Source organism: Anser anser (assembly GCF_964211835.1).
Source record: "Anser anser genome assembly, chromosome: Z".
Taxonomy (NCBI): Eukaryota; Metazoa; Chordata; class Aves; order Anseriformes; family Anatidae; genus Anser; species Anser anser.
Window position 1 is genome coordinate 62,499,260 of NC_139723.1, and position 21,130 is coordinate 62,520,389.

General features: G+C 43.5%; 1 protein-coding gene across 12 annotated transcripts in view; it reads left to right on the forward strand.

Moving 5' to 3' along the window:
• The first annotated feature begins 248 nt into the window (after nt 1-248).
• Nucleotides 249-21,130, forward strand: part of PDE8B (phosphodiesterase 8B) — a 100,432-nt gene continuing 79,550 nt past the window's right edge. For 5 of the 12 annotated variants that reach the window (XR_014576843.1, XM_083818016.1, XM_083818030.1 and 2 more), the window contains exon 1: nt 10,467-10,881. Coding sequence is in view for 7 of the 12 variants with exons in the window: in XM_083818016.1 (XP_083674142.1) it covers nt 10,573-10,881 (309 nt within the window). In the remaining 5 variants the exon portion in view is untranslated. Of the gene's footprint in view, nt 273-4,662; nt 5,666-10,286; nt 10,357-10,466; nt 10,882-21,130 lie in introns of those variants that run through there. The other 7 variants (XM_083818025.1, XM_083818026.1, XM_083818029.1 and 4 more) reach the window with 6 other exon arrangements.

Genomic DNA, 21,130 nt, shown 5'->3' on the forward strand with positions numbered 1-21,130 from the left:
ACAATGTTTTTAGTATGAGTTTGCTCTGCAATGACAATTTCTGAAAAGTGCTTTATTTTATGAAGACAGAGCAGTACGAATCAGGAATTACTGTTTTCCTTAAAACTGCATTCCAGTTAGAGAATGCATCCCTCATCTGATTTTAGGTGTGTTACATTTTATTCCAGAGTCAGGAGAGGACTGTAAGATCCACAAAAGACCTGTGTTTCCTAATCATGAGAGAACAAGACGATGTCTTAATGCGAACTTCAATGGCAAAAGGACCAGCCCTTGTGAGTCCTAAATTTACTCTAAAGAGCAAAATGAAATCACTGTCTCCTCCAGCAATCTCCAGCAATTTGAACAGCATTTCTGATATACCTCCAGAGGTGTATGTTCCATATTCTAGCTGCAAATGACTTAGTTTTCCTTAATTCTGCTAGACTGGCTCATTGAGTTGAATGTTTCTGTATCTCTAGTTCTTCTTCAAAGTGTAATGTGGTGTTCTCTTTTAATTTGTGGTAAGTCTATAGAGAAATAATGTCTCTCATGATTGTTTTCTTTGTGTGATTATGTGCTTTGTGGCTTTCTGGGTCGTAGTTTACAAATCTTCTTACACTAGAGTGTTTTTACAGTTCATTACTTTTTATTTATCTCACAAGAACATAAAGGACACCAATCCGACTTTCAGTTGAAGACACACTTAACAATAAATTGATTGTCTACCAACCAAATGAACCATTCTAAGGCAATACAAGAAGCTACTGTCAGCTTACACAATTTATAGCTGACCTAAAATATTATAGCATTGACTGCATACAAATATTACACTTAAAAGATTAACTAGGGCAAATTAAAAGCAACTGAAGTACTTGATGCACTTTGAAGCCCATAGATAAAAACTGGATTAATGAAGTATCTTGCAGCCTTTTCCTCATACTAGCAGTCCCAGCAAAGTCAAAAGCTATCAGGACTATCTAAAGCTTGCTGGAAACTCTTTGAACTGAGACCTCTTATTCACCAGCAAACAGTGGCCTCTTCTTGCCATCCTCTTGTTTCTGCACACCACACTCAGGAAATGGGACCATGAGTTACTCAACTCTTTCGTGCTCATTTTTTTTTGCCCCAAAGTCCATGGAGGTGTATGTCCGTGTGGGACAGAATTAGCCCTTCATTTCTCATGAAGGCTTTTGAGGCAGCATCAAGCTGGGAAATAGTCTGGAAATATGATGTATATCCATGAGCCAGGCATATAAAATGCAGCATAAAGCCCTCAATTTTATCAGCTTTATCTGTGTCTTTATATGAAGTGGCAATTAACTGATAAGGAGTGCAAATCTGTTACTATTGTTGTTCTTATTGCTATTGTTATTGATAATTGTTATTACTACTATTATTGAATGATGGATGCTTCCTTCTCTGAAGAACAGTTCTTTCTTAGCTAGTGACAAAAGCAATGCTTTTTTTGAGTACACGTCACATGACATATCTCTGTCAGGCAGTGTCTTATTCTCCCAGCTGTGTTCTGGCAGAGTACTGTTAGATATTTGCCTCAGCTTCTAATGTCAACCTTCAATGATTTATTCTGTTTGACCTTGTGGTGACATGAAAACCTGAGGAGAGATTAAACCAAAGTTTGTGTTTAAGGACTGAGTGAAAATAAATATATAAATAAACAAGGATGAAACAGTATTCTGTGCTCTGGTTTGGCTTGCAGTCTGGCAAATCATGGCCTTTTCAGTGTTAATATTCTAACCTATGCATAGATTATGGATGTTGGTAACAAAATATTGTTTGTTTATTCTAAACAGGTAGATTGGGATGATTTAACTATGAATATCTAGCAGTATTTTCAATGCTAGCCAAACATAAATGAAAAAATATTTTTTGTTTAAGGAGCACAGCAAGTCTGCTCCTGCCTACAGTGAAATCAGAGGAGGAAACTCTCTAATGGTAGTGAAATGAGTGAATACCTTATTTGAGGGACTAGTTCTGTCTGCAAGACCAGGAATGTTTTACCACCTGCCTGCTTTGCTAATGCCAAACAGATGCTCAAGTGCAAACTTGGTTTGAGCTCCGCAGTCTGCTTGAACCTCAGTCTAGAAGCTTAGCACAGGAGCAAACCCTGGCCTTTGCAGTCTGGGCTGGAAGGAGTGTCTGGGCAAGCATGCCTCAGTCCATCATCAGCAGGTGCCTTGAGCTTGGCTTTTCCTACACTGACTATGGAGGCTGTCAGCTGCAGCTACAGCCAGGCTGCAGCCACAGCTAAGGAGGCAGAAATGGGTTATGGACCTTACCTGTACTTTTCTGCTGCTAGAGTTTGTTACTGGATTCTGCAGAATGGGGAACTCATCCCATAAAAAGACCCCATCTTTGGTCTTATCTATGACATGGTCTCGGATACCTCCTTCAGAAGGCTCTGAACCAGTGAAGTTGGCATTTTGCTTGCATTGGAAAGATGAGCTCTACTGCTGTCAAGGAACAGTTTAGGCACGGATGATATTACTAGGGCAAGTCCACTCAAGGTGGCAGGCAAAAATCCACTTTCTTACCATTGGCATAAATACAATAACTTCTCAGGAATGAGCTCCTCACAAACTGGTTTGTGGAAGAGGTTAATTCGAAGGCAGATTTATGCACAGCAAAGGAAATAAAGAGGGCAAAATGTTCAGCACATAACTGGCTGCTGTGGAAGAAAGAGCGAAGGGAACAGCATAAGAAAGAAACAAGGGACTCCTTGAGTGATAAAAATGTTGAAAATTACCTTCTTGATAGTAACAGAAGAAAGTCCCAAAGAAATTAATATGAAAATGCAACCCAAAGGAGAGTTGAAGTCCATATACATTACCCACTAGGAGGCACAATGTTTGCATACTAGAATTTAAAGTTATTACTCAGGACACTAGAGTGTACTTACAATGCTCTCAGAACACAGCAGAAGCAAATTAAGAAAGATTAAATAGATTAATAAAAACGCAAATAAAAAGGCTGTAAAATTCGAATGAAGGGCCTAATTCCACTCCTATTAAAATATAAACAGCCACATTCCCATTAAGTTCAGCAGTAGTAGTATACTGAGCCTGAAGAGGGGTCCTTACTGCATCTTAAAATCTACATGCATGGAAAATGTAATGAAAAAGCAGACGATTCACTTTTTATTTTGCTTCTGCATTTGAAAGAAAAGTAGGCAGAATAATGGCCTATATTAGGGCTGATTCCCCAGAAACAAAGACTTAGTTACTTTTTGTCTTCTAAATCACCAAAGTTAGTGCCAGCAGCCCATTCTCAAGTCACAAGTAAGTAAGAAGCAAGTGGCCTTGTGCCTCTGCTCCTTGCTCACAAAATCCCTTGCTGGCAGCAGAGCCACTGCAGGATGGCATCTTACATTTAGAGCACACTCAAAATGCCATTTGCCTGCCACACACTGAGTGCCATGGGGCCAACCATGACATTTTTCTTGTGTCACCTTCTCAGTGTCTGCATGGATTTGACACTCCGGCTGCTCTAAAGTCCTCTATCAAGTCCTGAAAAGCTTTATCAGTCTGAAGGTGTGAGGAGAAACGCAGTGAAAGACCTGGTGGAAACTGCCAAACATCTCTGCAGTCTTACCTAAAACTTACCTAAAACAGTGTGAGCTCTTCTGAGTCCTTGAGTCCAGATAAGCACCTTGCCCTCATCCTGATGCCTTGTCTGGGTAAGATCTGAGAAGATCCCAGCCACTTCTTCCCCTCTTCCTGTGTCTCAGCTGGGAAGGCAGCCTGGCTGTACAGAATGGCAGGAGTAAAAGATATCTTTTAATTAGTCCCTAAATCGTCCACCAGAGGAGACCAGGGTCCCAGGGCAGGCTGCGATGCTTGCTTGCTGCAAAGCAGCCAGTCTGACAGCCCTCTGAAATAACGGTGTAGAGCTGACTGAGATTTGCCATTAAAGGCTGGTTCACACCTGGCATCTGTGCAGAGGTGCTAAAGAGGAAAGTTTATACCACCTCCGAGACCATACTTGGGCTCCAGGCCCAGGAATCTGACAACGTGGCTGTAGCAAACCTCCCGTCCACTACTCTGATCACTCTGAGACAGTGCAAAGGGCTTTGGCTCCCAGACAGCAGCTCTTGCAGACGTGTGGCCACAACAAGGTGGGTGTTCTTACCTCCTGTTAAGGACATTTCAGTGTGTGCCCTCTCTAGGGTTTCTGGGGAGCTCAAGGAGGATTGTGTTTGCTGACCGTGTTTCTCCTCCCATAGAAGTAGGACTGCTCTCCACTGTCCCTGGCCTCAATTTGGCATAACTTGCTGACCCACACTGTCTCTGCTTCTCCTCTGTAGAAGTGATTTTCTGTACAGGTTCAGTGCTTTGGGGTTATTTTGTGTTGTGTTCTGTGGTTTTGTTGGTCTTGGGCTGGGCAGCTGCTGGGACTTGACCACCATTTGCCCCACGACTCCCAGTTGTCTTTACTGTTGCTTTGCTTTTGTGACATCCACATGCTCTCCACTGCCTTGACTCTTTGTTGCATTTGCTGGGCATCTGGTACAGCTCCCTTATTGAGGCATTGGGCTTTACTACCGAGCAATGACAGTGTTAACCATATTCAGGAAGTCCCAAGAAACAGCAATACTCCAAAACAAAAAATAGCAATAAGCTGTTCTTAAAGCTTGAAGGAGAGAGCAATGACGTGAGAGCTAAATCCAGTCAAGCCCAAAGATGTCATTCCCAAGGCAACGCATTCTGCCAACCTGGTACTTGGTGCAAACTAAAATATCACAAAGATGAAAACATGCTGTTTGAAGCATGTCTCTGGTCCCACCTCTGACATTTGTGATTTGGTCTAGGTCAGGGTAACACTGCCTTCTCTCAGCCCCAGGCAGTTTGTCTTTCCTGTCCTTGATTGCGAGGCTGGATTTTCTCTGAGGATCCTGGGAATAATCGCTGGCCACAAGCTATCTGCTCCCTGGGTGGATTTACCCCTTTCTCTAGGGGATGTAAGGGTTTGCCTTTTCCTCCAAAGGCTACATAACTGTTAGAACATTGAAGCAAGCCCGGCTCTTGATTCACCATACTTTCCCCGAGCGGTTTTCTCCGTTCTGAGCGTTCCCAACCAGGGGAGAAAACGATCTAGCCGTGGCAGAGGATGGCGAGCGCGGGGAAGCCCCCTTCTCCTCCACCCTCATCGGAACCCCAGAAGCCCAACCCGTTTCCTGGGGCTCCCGTGTGGCCGGGATCTCGCAGCCTAGCGGGACAAGGGCTTACTCGGGAGCGGGCCGGCCCCCGGGGAGGTGCCGTGGGCGGAGGGGTGCGGGGGTCCCACCCCGCTCACCTGGGCGGCCGCTGCGCCGCTCCTGCTCCCGGTCTCGCTCCCGGTCCCTCTCCCCGGAGGATGAAGGGGGGCGGCTGCACGCCGAGGCTGCGGAACCGGCCCGGGAGGGAGGTGAGGAGCGGCTTGTGCCCGGCTTGTGCCCGCTGCGAGGCTCCGGCCGTGCCTGGGGTGTGCCGGGGGGGGCCACCAGCGGCGGTCCCTGGGCAGAGCCGGGGGGGTCCTGACAGCGCCCCGGAGGTGCTTGGAGAGGGAAGGCTTCCATGCGGCGATGAATCCGTGGAGAACCGCCGTGTTAGTGAAGTTAGAGCAAGCAAACAGCAAGCCGAGTGCCAGGAAGTGACTGCTGAAGTGTTGGCTGGGGGACTTTTCAGTGGAGGTAGGGGGTCCGCGGCTTGCCTTTGGCTTGGAGTGCTGTGAAATGCTTGATTCACCCCAACTCCAAGGCAAACCAAACGGCTTGGTGGGGAACAGAAGTCTAAGCCTTTTAATTGTGGTCTGATCACTGTTGCCCTACAAAATTTGCTTGTTACAGCTGGTATCTGGCCAGTGTCCTGCCAAAAGTTCTGCTCCTCAAGGGAATTAATGCTAACACATAATGCTACTGCTAGTCACCAAAGCCTGTAGCTATGTATTTCTATACATTACTCTTCCTCTTCAAAGCCAAAGGGCGTCTCTCAAGATTGTGCTGGTACGACGGACAGAGCTAAGTTAGCTCGTCCAAGGAAAAAGACTGCAGGTGTCTGTTCCGTGAAGGGATTCTGCAGCCCTGGGTATCCTGGGGCAGCTTCTCATTTGGGCTTCTGTGCCTGTCAGCACCAACGTGCAAAAGCCCAGGACTGCAACTTTTCCTGTCCCTGGGGAGAGAAGCAGCTGCAGAGGGAGGTCAGGAACTGCAGCTCTTCCTCCCCCTCACACAAAGGGGTGGAGGTGAATCCTGGAGGAGGGCTCCTGCCCCTCTGCGCGCTCAGCACAACCTGCAACCTGTGCTGAGCAGCATTTACAGGGACGTGGGCTGCAAACGGGAAGGCACAGCACTGAGTTCTCCCTTCAGCTCCGTTTCTTTGAGTGATCTTGGCAACAGAGTGCTTCAGGACTCAGTTTCCCAACTTGCAAAATATCCATTCAGCAAGGTCTTTTAGGAACTTCTGGTGAAAACTGACCTTTCTGTTATTGTCCAAGCCATTGGGAGATCGTTATTCATAGCACTCTCAGAATGTAGTGTACAAGCATAGTATAACAAATCCATGATACATTAAAACAATTTTGCTGCAACATTTTTTAAAAGTTATGAAATAAGGGAGCTTTGGGAGGAGTAAAGAAATAAAGGGCTTGATTTTGCTTTTTGGTTGAACTGGAGGAAGTTCATTGCTTTCAGTGAAGTTACTCTTGACTACATTGGTGTGAGAGTCCTCAGATTTGTGGTCTGAAAGATATATTCTGCTCTTCTTCAGGGAAAAAGAAAAAAAAACTTTGCATCTTGTATTTAACATCTTTCTCTTTTCCAAGCAACATGATTTCTTGTATTGTTGATGAGTAGAAACATGAAGTTAGCATTTGATAATCTATTATTATAGAGTTGGTTGTGCTGTTTGTTTTTTTGTTGTTGTGTTGGTTGGTTGTTGTTTTTTGTTTTGTTTTGTTTTTTAACAAAATAGAGGTCTATGTAGAAGGCTTCTATTCTATTCTATTCACTATGATTATTATTTTCTTCATATCTAGTTTGAGTTTAAAACATAGCATGTAGTCTGGATAATTTAAATTAATTTTTAGGTTTTTACTTTGTTCTAATCTGGGTATGCATGTTAGTTTTTACTGTAGTTTTCAAATTTGATGGACCAATATGAAAGGTCCATCAAAATTGATGGACCAAAATGAAAGGACTGAGAAACTGTTGAGCCTCCTAAGAGTCTAATACTTACATATATATATATATACAGGCTTATTTATGCCTTCTTAAACTGGTTTTACAGTAAATGAACCATGAATTGAGGTAACTGTCTTCAAGAGCTGGCTGTCAAGTACCAGATTTTTAAGGCTCTGTAAAATGTGACCTCTGAAGTAGTATATTCTTACTGCAATGAACAGGGATTTACAGATGCTACTTCCAATAATGCCAACATAAACTTACCAATCTACTCGTAGCACAGAGTCTTAGTATTGAGGTCAGATTGAAGCCTACGACTGGCTTTGGAAAGGATATAAAGTTTGGAGGAGAATATTTTCCTCATTGAGGAGAGATTTGCAGGTGTAAAAGCTATAAAGAATTCATATCCCTTCCTTTTTACTAGAAAAAAAAAAAAAAGAGAGAGAGAGACAAGATGCATCAGGGTTCCACTGATGTCTTCCAGAATCACTCACACACTTAAATTTATCATGCTGAAAATAGTCATGTGTAGGAAATTGGTTTCCTGTAAGTGTAAAATTTGTTAGGATTTGTACAGTTCCAACTAAAGCCCATGGTGGCCCTTTAATAATGGAAAACTTGGTGCATGTGAATATCTTACAGAGGTTGGATGCACTGGCTTAATGCTGAGGTCATACAAAATGTGCATTTCTGAGGGTAGAGTCTACTTCATTACTTGAAGTGTCCCTCCCGTAATTCCTTGGTTGAATTTGTATGTGCTGCTCACAATAATGCCTTCATGTTGGTAGGCATCAGTCAGGGAAGGCTGCATCCAGATGACTGCAGGAGTATCATCTGGTGGGGAAGTAAGCCATAAGTTGTGATGTAAATTTGCATGTATGTGCGTTAAATATTCCCTCTTTGCCCTGTCCAATAAATCCATGGCTGTATTCTCATAGGCAAGATGCAGCAAGAGAACTGATGCTGGGAAAAGAGAACTTTTAACATATCCCTTCATTTCTTCACCTCTGATTTCAGCTGTAGACATTCATCCCACTCCCCTGCACCTGCTCCCTTTGTCCCACTCCGGCCTCTGCTCATGCTCTTCATCACTTGCTTGTACTGTTTCTCATTAAACTACTCTCCCTTTTCTGCTGCCTTTCGGCAGTCCACATGGTTCTCCATCCTGCAGTCCTCACTCCTCTCAAGTGCTCTGGCACCCTGTACAGGCAAATTCATACCCTGCAGTGGTGTCCTTCCCCGTTAGCCAGACATCAGCAGCACAGTGAGGGCTACTTAAGAGCTGCATTTAGTAAACGTTCTCCAGAGCTGTGACTTCTTATTTCTATGGCTTATTCTCTGACATAAGACCCAAATGTTATATCCAAACAAGGGAAATACACTTTGAGAATGGGCAGGAGCCTGCAATGCTCTCTAAAATCAATAGCAAAGTTGTCACTGAATTCAGTAGGAACAGGACAGAACCCTGAGCACTGGGAAGCTAAGGAAACCTAGGTGTTGACTGACTGATGAAGTGACTTATCACCAATATCTATTTAGAGGAATGACCTGTGAATAGCTAACAACATAGTCTAGGGTGTGACATGACATTGCCACCAGGATCATTCTTGAAAATCAAAATACAATCTGCCTTCATGTTCTTTACTATGAACTGAGTCTCAAACTAGGTAGCTGACAACTCTGAAGTCTTTCTGGGCTTATTTATTTACAATGCACATATGGATTCTGCATGGAATAATCCTGATCCCTGTTGCTGGCTCTGCTGTGGATCTCTGGTGTGGCCTACAGCAAGTAACTCAAATCCTCAGCTTGAATTCCCATTCTTGGCTGTTCTAGTTGGGAATGCTTCTGGCCATCCTGAAAAGGTGTCAGTTAATACCAATAAATACTGATACCCCTCTTTTCTCGGGAGTTCAAAAAAAAGTAATTTACCACTGTTTGGAGCTTGATTACTTTTATACCTGTCTAACAATGGTATACAAATTAGGCCCTATCCATTTTCTATTTAAAAACTCTTATGCTACTTCAGCTCCCCAGCATGCTTTATTATGTTCTCCAATTACCATTCAATTTAATATGGTATCACAATTCTCACATCGTTTATTTATGTTAAACCTGCAGGTAACATTTTCCGTTTACATATTAGAATATTCTACTTCGTTTTCTAAAGCTTTTGTTAATGCCTGGTTTTCTGTTCCTGGTACTAGTGCCAAAATTTGACTCTCAGATGCCCGTTCTGCCACCCCTTTGGCTCCTGCATCAGCCAATCTATTTCCCCTGTCAATATCAGTATCCCCTACTTGATGTCCTTTAATGTCAACTTTAGTAGGCAGTTATACCACCTGGAGTAATTTCAGTATCTCTTCTGCATGTTTAATTGAGGAAGATAAAAGTCCTCTCTCTCCTTCCAAATTGCCCCATGGTGCGCATGTGCCACACCAAAGGCATACTTCAAACCTGTCCAAATGTTTGCCAGCTCAAAAGCTCTTATGAAGGCGATGATTTCCACCTTTTGGGCTGATGTTTGTTACCGCATATCTCTAATTGATAAGATTCTCCTAACTCCCTCTCTCAATAGGACTAGAGGGAATGGGATCAAGTTGCGCCAGGGGAGGTTCAGGTTGGAAATGAGGAGACATTTCTTCTCAGAACGAGCAGTCAGGCACTGGGACGGGTTGCCCAGGGAGGTGGTGGAGTCACCATCCCTGGGGGTGTTCAAGGAAAGATTGGACGTGATGCTTAGGGACATGGTTTAGTGGGTGATAGTGGTAGCAGGACAATGGTTGGACCAGATGATCTTGAAGGTCTCTTTCAACCTTTGTGATTCTATGATTCTAGCTGCACTTTGATTTTCTTCCACACAGGCACTTTTACCGGCTTTATAACACAAACTCTTGGATGCCGTGGATGCTCTTTGGCGGGGGGCCAGGCTGTGCCCACCTCCAAACCGGGCCAGGCTCCGGAAGGCGGCTGCGCTGGGACGAAGGCCCTCAGGGCCCGAGGCCGCTTTGCCTTGGCGAGGAGGGTCGGGCCCCGACGCCCCCCCGGGCCCCGAGGCCGCCTGAGGGGGCGCGAGGCGCCACCGGCGGCATGAGGGGACGGCGGGACGGGCCCGAGAGGGGCGGGGGGGGCGGGCGGGAAGGCGGAGCGGCCGCGCTTCGCCGAGCCGGTGCGGAGGTGCCCGGGAGGCGTTGCGGGGCGAGGTAGGCGCTACATGAAGCGGGAGCGGCCGGGGCAGCGCCACAAGCTCGGCGGCGGCAGCGGCGGCGGCGGCGCGGGGAGGCGCCGCGGAGAAGCGAAGCGCAGGGCGGCGGCCCCACAGGGCTGGGCGGGAGGGCGGCGGGGCGGCAGGTGGCACCGGGACCGGCAGCGGGACCGGCAGCGGGACCGGGACCGGAGCGGGGCGGGGTGCGTAAGGGATGGGCTGCGCCCCCAGCATCCACGTCTCGCAGAGCGGCGTGGTGTACTGCCGGGACTCGGACGAGTCCAGCTCCCCACATCAGACCGCCGCCGTCTCGCAGGGCGCCGCCGCCCTGCACGGCCTCTTCGTCAAGACCGAGGCCGCCGACTCCATCCCCGCCGTCCTCGCCTACCGCAGCCGGCAGCCGCCGCCCTGCGCCGGGCCCCGCCGCAAGGAGCGCGGGCAGCCCGGCGCCCCCGCCCGGACCAGGGCGCCCCGCTGCTGCGGCACCGAGGCGGAGACCCAGAGCAGCAGCACCGGCCGCCAGGTAAACTGCGGGGCGGGGAGGACGGCGGCGAGGGGCCGAACCCGCCCCGGCCGAGGCGGAAGGCAGCCGCCGTGTGCCCCGCCTCGGAGTCCGGGTGGGCAGCGGCTGTGTCTGCAGGGATTTCACACCCCAGGGCTGAAGGCTCGGTCCTGACTCCAGTGCCTAAGGCAGGTGCGGCCACAACCCGCGCCTCAACATCATCTGTCAAGTTTGGCAGGTAGAAGAGGTGGTTGCACTGTTTTGTTTTTTTTTTTTAAAATTTATGTTGTACCACCAGAGTAGGCTTTTCTCTAATTTCCCAGAATGTTTTCTAGGAATTATATTTTGCAGCATCGTTCTGAAGCTTGTTCTCAAAGCAAATGGTATCGTGATCCCGGCTGCACCTTAGGTTACTTCTCTGTTGTAATAATAAAGCAGGGTATCATGTCATAAGTAATTCCCTGGGCTTATCTAGATCTTGGTGTTTCATTATAATCAGAAAATTAAAAGACTACTGGAAGCCTTTGTAATTAATATTTATATATATATGTCTAAGGAAAATGTAAGTGAAAGAGATCACCAGATAAAAAAAACAAACGAGTAAAAAACCCACCTCAAAACATAAGGTAAAAGTAAATTTCCTTGGATTTTTGAAGGTTCTTTTTTTTATTTTCTCATTTCTGAATGGGATACTTCTTGAGTCACAGGTGGAGTCACAGAATAACTCAGACTGGAAGGGACCACAGGAGGTCATTTAATCCAGCCTTCTGCTCGGAGCAGATAGATAGAACAAGGAGTAGGCTACATAGCCTTGCCCCAGAGCTGCCTTATTCTATGTGTACTGTTGTTGCTCAGATTATGAACATTGAGGCAATGTCAGTGAGTAACTGCCCTTGTCCCTCCCAATGAAATGCAATGTTTATCTCTTCAGTGGAAAGCTTTCCCTTAACCAGCCCCTCTACCCCACCAGTGAACTTCAGAAACTAAACATGTAGCCTGGCTTAAATTGACACACATTGAGTTTTTCTCCCAGTGCTTTGCAGATACCTACTCAAGGAGCATCGAGCAGCGTGCCCTCCATCTTTAAGTTTATTAGATGAAAACTTAAACTAATCCAGAATGTTAGACACAAGGTGATGGATATTTGCTAACAGTTCATAGTCTGTCTGCTACAGGTTTTTCCAGTCTGTCTGTCATTGGGTTTTCCTCGCATTCTACCCATGCAAAACTTTTTTTAGGAATTTTATCTGCTCGGGCATCTCTCAGCATTTCATTTTTTTCACATCTGCAATCACATACATTTCCTCAGATTATTTGGACAGACTTTACCCTACAGATAGCCAAACCCATGTTGTTTTTCTTGTTATTGTTTTGTTTTTTTTTTGTTGTTCTTTTTATTATTTTTATTTTTACATTTCTATTCATGATTGAATTTGACAAAGCCCTAATTCTTAAGTTGTAAAATGCTCTACTGGAGCTTTTTTAAATGTAGAGGAAAGCAAAATAGTAATTGTTGACTGATTCTATAAGTTGAAATACATAAAAACCAAATCTTTAAGTGGTAATACTGTTTTCTCTTCTTACAAATTGTTTATTTTTTGTTTATATTTTTATTATTACATCATGTGCCATTATAAGCAAATATATTTGTTGACTTTATGGTCATTAAAAGTGAACATATTTCAGCCGTTTTTGAACTTCATAGTTGGCACCCTAATATTATTTTGAATTGCTTCAGTTCCTTGGACACACGTAGAGTCCCAAGCTGAGGGAAATGATGCTTTGATTTATTTAACAACACTTCCAATGACGTGGTAGAAATATCTCTGTCTTATATGCATTAAGATCTGTAAAATACTTTGTGTCATTTTTAAATCAAGTTAGTGCCTCCATTCTTGCCACTACTCCTGGCACAATTTCCTGCAGGATAATATGTTCTTGTGTGACCGAAGTAAGGTCTGATTATTACAGAACTATCATAAAGGCAAAATAATACTTGATATCTGTCTGGCTATAAGAAATGGAATGGCATGAACTACAGCTCTTCAGTAACACATGATGACAGTATTTATTTCCATAGAAGATGAAAGTTGAAGAAAAAATAATAGTTTTTTTTGTAAAGAAAATGTGTCTGGCAATACCCATGGCTTTAACTGATATAGTGCTTGGTTGTAGATAATAGCTGTATTGAAATCCCGTCTAACTATTTATGTGAGGAAACAAAGACACATGTCAAATGGCTGCTAGCCTTATTATAAAATAATAAAATATTCCTATTGTGTAACTACTGAACCCACTTAAATGATGCTGCTTCATTTGTCTTTGTTTTCTGCTCTAAAATGTTCTTTACTTGTTTACACAATGAAGTGTTGCATTATTTGCATTTGACCCTATAATTATAAAATGCTTTAAAACTTATCCACATCACAATATTAACCTGACAATGAAAGAAAACTACCTGTAATGATTTCAACCCAATGTAATAAAAAAACAAACAAACAACAACATCAAAAAACACCACCAACAACAACAAAAAACACACTTGTTTCTTAAAATGCCTTGCCTAAACCGTAGTTTTTGAGTACTTCTAATCTGTGCTCATTGGGGTGAGATCAGTGTTACAAAGATAATTTCTTTTGTTTTCTTTAATAAAAAGTTCTGAATTGTTCCATACATTCAGATGTGTTAATCACATCCTGCTTATAACTGGTTATGAGTAAACATTTTGTATTTCTAGTATGAGAGTATTTCTTTGTGGATCTCAAAAGCTGGGTACCAAATACCCACAGACTAGCTGACAAAGAAGTTAAGTGGACTTGCTAAGTATTATAGAAGATAGAGATGATAGCTTATACTAGGTGAGTCTGTGCCATAATTTGAAATAGGACCCCCGGTTTCTGGTTCCCACGGTTATTATTTCTTAATAAACACATGCTTACCATATCACCTATGGCCAAACTCGTAATGTACATACAACTGCCGCAGATAGCAGGTGTATTCTTCCACGTTGACCCTGTCACACCTAATCTTTCCTACAGACTATGCAAATGGTATCATGGCAGCAAACTATTAACATCTCAAACCCTATTTCAGTTTTTTTATAAAGATACAAGGCAATTAGTTTACTTAATTGAAGCATAACATTGAGCATGAGATGATACTGCATGTATAAGGGTTGCTTGACCCATTGCCCAACTGTTGCCATTTTTTGAAGGGCAACAGTATCAGCTGTTTAGCAAGATAAGAGCAGCTTCTTGATCACTTTCTCAGTGATTTGAAAAGATGTAAAAATTAAAATATTTGCACTGTAGTAGTTAATGCAAATACATCTTTTAATTATGGCCAGTAAAGATCTCAAGCAAAAGTGTGTGCATAGGTAACACATTTCTTGAACACTGTGATACTTAAGCATTAGCCAAAGTTAAAGTCTCCAAGAACAAACAAGCTTTAAAGCTCTTGTTGCTAAACCATAGCAACAGATGGGAAAACAAACAAATACCTGCAGTTTTCTATTCATTGATTACTTTATCCTTTTTTTTTTTTTTTTCTTGAAATGACAAGAGCACAGGTGTAATGGTTTGATTCTTCTCATTCTTTGTGGAATAGAAAAATGCATTTATAAACCTTCTCTGAAAGTCACACTAAAAACAGTTTTTGACAGTTTTCAAGCATTTCCATATCAAAATATGGAAAGCAAAATATAGAAGCAAAGCTCAAAAATTAGAAGAAATGGATTGGGACAGTATCACTCTTCTTATCCACATGGGTCTATATTAAGTTATGAGGTGGAAGCACTGAGGAGAAGGATGCTCTTCAATATGTCAAGCACCCAGTTTTTCTTTTTCAATTTTTTTTTATTATTATTATTTTTAATATGGGGGAATATAAGAAGTGATGCAGCTGTCAGTTACGAATCTGAGGATATCAAAGTACTATGGAGAGCTCTGAGAAGTCTAGGTACTGAGAGAGTTCTCTCAGGTCCACAGGCTTTGGAGAAATGCAACCCTAAGTAATGCCTTGATCTAAGATATGTTTCTTCTCTTTAAAGCAGTATTGTGACCAAGAATGCAAAAAGTCACTGTGCTTTTTGTACTTCTTGATTTGTTTGTACTGTACTACTGTTTAACTGGCTGCTAGTATGTTCTGTAGAATGTGGAACATACTAGACATACAGAAAACTTGGAAAATAATGCTGAAGATTGGGAGAAATCACCGTACTTTGTGACTCAATGTAGCAATGATCATTTCACAACTTGATTTGATGTTTAAGGCATCAAGTCCCCTTGAACATATTGTGGGGTTGCAAAGCTGGCAAAGAAAACATGTGGGGCAGGCTGAAAAGTGTTAGTATGTTGAACTATGTTACCGTGCAGAGCCTTTTCAATTTAGCCCAGCTGGTCTGTGAGAGGTGCTGGCCCGAATAATGCTTACCGTAAAAAAGGTTGCTAGTAGAGAAGTGCTTTTCTTGGACTAAGCCCAGACTTTTTGAATGAGCACACTAAAAGGACTTTTACAAAAATTCATGCTCCGTATCTGATCTTCCATTCCTCCTTCAAATAGTGCAGGTAACTTCAAGAAGCACTGCGGTTGTATGCTTATGCATTGCCCGACAGGAGAAGTGCATGGATTGAAGTGTTATAGCATGGAGAAAACCATTTCCTCGGACAATAATTAGCCACTTGGCAAAGGAAACAGAGCAGCCTGGTAGATTAAACTTACTTGGTGTTGAGTCACACAACATTCTGGACTTGCAAAACTGTTCTGGGCAATAGGCAGTTCTATCATTATATATAAAACATACCTGCCTTTTTTTTTCCCCTTCTTCTTCCTTAGTTTGTGTAGGAAAATGAGAAGTGTTGTGAACTTGTAAGAGGTCAGTTTGTCTAAGTCATTTAGGCACTGAGAGTCAATAGGCATCTCAGGACTCCTGCATCCCTGTAAGTGCTTCAGTAAAAAGTTATTTTGGAAGGTTTGCTCTCAGAGCTCAAAGTTAAACTGTTTCAGCTGAACTGAGTATTAGTAGCTTCTGTTTTCTACCTTGTACCATTTGCAATGTGTGAAATAACACTGATGTTTTATCTTATGAGGAGCTAAATTTGGATCTTTTGGCAATTTCTAATACTCCATGATAGGACTGAATGCAGAGCAGAGGGATTTCAAATAAAACTGACCACACAGCTGAAAGAAATAATACAAACTGAAAAGTTGTACAATATATTCTGGGAATAGTGCATGTCCTCGGGATGTGAGAGGTAGGTTTGAATATCTGCACCTGAGAATATCTTTTAATTTCTGTGTGTTTAATAATCACAAGGGTGTAGTACAGAAAATGTGCACATTGTTTCCACTCCTGTCTCTGGCAGGAGAGGAATAACCTAGCAATCATACTTTGAGTAGTGATTTAGACAGCAAAGTAATTGAGCAGTTTTAGGCTGTGAAACTAAGCCTCACACCTGTTCTGCAGGTAGTCTGAAGACTGGCAAGAATAGCAAACATCTAATGTAAGCATTTCCTAACAGCTGGCTTGAGTGCCCCCTCCCAGATGGGGCAGATGCATGTGCATCTGTCATCTGTTTGCCCTGTTTGATGCAATGAGCTTTTAAAAAAGCACCTGACTCACAAAAAGAGTTTACTCTTTCTGGTGAGGGTCTTTCAACTTCTCAGGGGAGTTATCATTTCAGACAGGTTGCTGTACCTCTTCTGTTTCCTCGAGTACAGTTGATCCTCGATCAGGTATCTGCACGTCCAGGAGAATAAGATTTGTTAAGTAGTAAAGTTGATGTAAGGAGGAACCAGAGGTGAAAAAGCAGCCATGGTTTGGGTTAGTTTTTCCTCTGGCATCACCTGCACTTCTGCCAGATCTAAGGGTATTTCATTTTTGTAGATAATTCTCTGCTTGTAATTCCTATCCACCTGTTGATCACTCCTCTTTTTTCAAAGATTCAAATCTCTATCGGTCACAGGCTTCTTTAGTGAAGCCCAGAGTGAAGGATGCATGGCATATTTGAAATCTGTAGAATTTTATTTAATATATATGTAACTTTCTTGAAATTGCCTTCGGCAAAGGCTGTATGTACCCGTGTGGTTGCTAGGAGATAGCATGTGAAGTGTTTGGTGGTGTAGCAGAGGAGGGGGATTGTTGTCAGGGTAACCAGACCCAGAATTTTCTGGACTTCAGTATAAGTCAATGGTAGCAGGATTATGGCTTCAGAAAATCAACAGTCATCTTTGCAGGTGTGAAAATAAAAGTACAGAGCATTGTGAAATGCAGCATGGGTGCTTAAAGTGCATTATTTTGTGGTTTGGGGCATGAGTTTACAGTGATAAGTGCTACATGATGATTTCTTGTGTGTCACTGTCTCCCTCTGGCCATGTTTAGCAGTTGCATTTCTAGTAGTTGCATTTCTAGTAGTTGCATTTCTAGTTCTTATTTCAGTAAGTCACCTGTCTTGCAGGGCAGCAACAACTGACTGTTTCCTCTCTTCTCTGAGGGCATCTTCTTCGGGGCAATTCTTACAGGCTGTGAAGAAAAACTAGCTTATTCTGTAGAAGCTCCCACTACTCCTCTAAACACTCCAGTGCTTTAGACTTCTGAAGCTTGAACCATCTTTCCGTTTGGGTGAGGAAAAAATGCTATATATTAATTCTGAGATAGGATACTGCACAGCCTTTTGGAGGTGCCGTTCAATGCAACTAACTTTCTCCACCTGAGAGAAGCATTTAGTCCAGCTCATGAGACCCGTTTTTCCCCTGCAGGTCAACCATTTGTGTCAACCACTGCTCCAGCCTTCTGCATTCAATTGTTTATATATTTCTCTCTCACCTGTATTGTCAGCCATAAATGAAAAAAATGTATTAAAGACATTCTGTTCTGTTTCTGCAAATAGAGAATTACTCTGAAGAACTGTTTAAAAAATCCTATGTATCTGTACCTACTGATTTGCCCATCCGGTGCCAAACATTTAGTATCTTAAATATAGAGCAGATAGAACTTAGATGTATTCCAAGAAGACCCTCATCTAGATGATGCTTCTTGAGAAGCAGTCTCAGAATGAAGCTCTTAATAACTTGAGTTACTCCTTTGAAAATACAGAACTAGTTTTGAAGTAGATTTACAATTTGTTGATCTCTTGCCCTGGATTCCTACTGCCTCTAAAGAGGCAGCATTATTTCTAAAAAGGTGGGAAAATTGGACCAGAGTCAGTTGGTTTCATAGCATGGAAGAGAGGAGCAGGAATTGCAGAGATATTGGCCACTGGGACTCCAGCACGTCAAATCCCAAGCAGGTCCACAGGAATGTGGTGGTCGATGGCTGTATGTCCAGGTGGAGGCCAGTGACAAGTGGTATACCACCTCAGGGGTCTCTCCTGGGACCAGTGCTGTTTAATATTTTTATCAACAACGTAGACAGTGGGATTAAGTGCACCCTCAGCAAGTTTGCAGATGACATCGAGCTGAGTGGTGCTGTCAATACGACAGAAGGAGGGGATGCCATCCAAAGGGACCTGGACAAGCTGGAGAAGTGGGCCCACGTGAACCACATGAGGTTCAACAAGTCCAAGTGCAAGGTGCTGTACCTGGGTCGGGGCAATCCCAGACATGAGCACAGACTGGGAGAAGAACTCATTGAGAGCAGCCCTGTAGAGGAGGACTCGGGGGTTCTGGAGGACGAAAAGCTCAACATGAGCCAGCAATGTGCACTTGCAGCCCAGAAGGCCAACTGCGTCCTGGGCTGCATCAACAGAGAAGTCAGAAGTTTTGGGGAGATGATTGTCCTGCTCTACTCTGCCGTTGTGAGACCCCACTTGGAGTGCTGCATCTAGGTCTGGGGCTTCCAGCACAAGAAGGATGTGGACCTGTTAGAGCGAGTCCAGAGTAGAGCTACAAAGATGATCAGAAAGCTGGAGCACCTCTGCTATGAAGAAAGGCTGAGAGAGCTGGGGCTGTTCAGCCTGAAGAAGTGAAGGCTCTGGGGTGACCTTGTTGCAGCTTTTCAGTATTTAAAGGGGGCTTGTAAAAAGATGGAGAACAACTTTTTGCTCATTCAGATAATGACAGGACAACAGGGAATGCTTTTAAACTAAAAGAGGGGAGATTTAAATTGGATGTTAGGAGGAAATTCTTCACTCAGAGGATGGTAAGGCACTGCCACAGGTTGCCCAGAGAAGCTGTGAATGTCCTATTCCTGGAGGTGTTCAAGACCAGGTTGGATGAGGCCCTGGGCAACTTGATCTAGGGGGTGGCATCACTGCCCATGGCAGGGGGTTTGGAACTAGCTGACCTTTAAGGTCCCTTCCAACCCAAGTCATTCTGTGATTCTGTGATTCTATGAATGTCACAGAACCACTGTTTCCTCTCTGGTTCCTGTGCATTTACACAGTATGCAGACAAGTTTGAGCATGTGTATAGATATTACAAAATTATATTTAAATAAGAAATCCAAAGAAAGGGCAGTTAGATGAGAGACTGTGCATTAGCAGAGTCAGTAATGTCTACTGTGAGGTAAGGCAATGAGATAAAATAGGCAGAATGGAGCTTCGAAGCAATGTAGCTATTGGAAAACAAGCTATTAAACAGCTATTTATAAGCCTAGGACAAACTGTGCTCATAGCCAGTTTTCATGTAGAGCTGTAACCTGTTAGATTTAATTGCAACTTATTTGTTTATTTTTGGAAGAGCAGGGTCTGATTCCTTTCTTATTTTATGCATGTTTTAATCTAAATTGTGGTATACTTACCAGTGGCTTATGGTCTAGTGCTATACAAAAAAAAATAAAAAATAAAAAAATAAAAGCTTAATCCAGTGTGGAATTGGGCATAAGGTCTATGAAATTAACTTTGGAGCTGCTTCCAGCACTCCATTTTCCTTTCTTTGTAGGTCAACCATTTTGCCACAAGGACCATAAAAAAGTCTTTATCCTTCCCCCCTGTTACTGATTTAAAATGCTGTTGGAAGGCACTGGGAACATGAATATTGTCAATGATCCTTCTTCTCTTGCAGTTATGTTTAATAATTATTGTGTCTGATTATAAAATGCAACTTAGGCATTGTCCTAGCCAGAGAACCAATAAATCTCTTTTAGAATAGGGAAAAATGAGGCTTTAAATTTTGTGTGTGTTCATTTTTGAAGTGAAGCAAATTTATTTTGAAACTCTGAGACAGAGACTTCCCCCAGGGTCAGTGATAGCATGGTGGTTAGGCTGCTTTCCAGAGATGAGACACTCAGGTTCTGTCCTCTGATCTGAGTCTCCTGTGTGAGTCCCGTCTCCTGGAGTGATAACAACTCTGGATTCTCCTTCTGTAGTTTCTTGAGACAGCTTCCCTGAAATCCATCCATTTGCAAAGAGTCTTGTCCTGATGAATCACTAGTGTCAGAAAGAAAAGAGTGACCTAGGCAGCTGTTTAGTTGTGTTGGAAAATAACACAAACTTTCAGGAAAAGGTAGTATATTCCACTTCTGAATAAGACTATTCACCATGTTAAATAGTTAGGGCTGTGTTTATGTGCTGGACTGTGTTGTGATGCATACAAGAGGTGAGTAAATGGCACGTGGGACACCTTGTCACAGCCTCGTAGAATCATAGAATATCCTGAGTTGGAAGGGACTCAGAAGTATCATTGAATCCAACTCCTGGCTCCACACAGGACCACAAAAAATAAAAAACATATGTCTGAGAGCGTTGTCCAAATGCTTCTTGAACTCCAACAGGCTCGGTACCGTGACCACTGCCCTGGGGAGCCTGTCCCAGTGCCCGACCACCCTCTGGGTGCAGAACCTTTCCCTAACACCCAGCCTGACCCTCCCCTGTCCCAGCTCCATGCCGTTCCCTCGGGTCCTGTCGCTGTCCCCAGAGAGCAGAGCTCAGCGCCTGCCCCTCCGCTCCCCTCGTGAGGGAGCTGCAGGCCGCCATGAGGCCTCCCCTCAGCCTGCGCTGCTCTGGGCTGAACAAACCAAGTGATTTCAGCCGCTCCTCATATGTCTTCAGATTGGTGGTGACTGCTCAGCTCTCTAATTTCTCGAGATCTCTCTGCAAGGCCTCTTATCCCTCGGTGAAGTCAACAGTTCCTTCCAATTTAGTGTAATCTGCAAACTTACTTCATATACCTTCAAGTCCTGCATCCAAGTCATTTATAAAAACACTAAAGAGACCTGGCCTTAGAATGGAGCCCTAGGGAACCCCATTAGTGACAGGACACCAGCCTCACCAGCCTGGTGTAACTGCATTTACTATACCACTTTGAGCCCAACCTGTCAGCCAATTGTTCACTT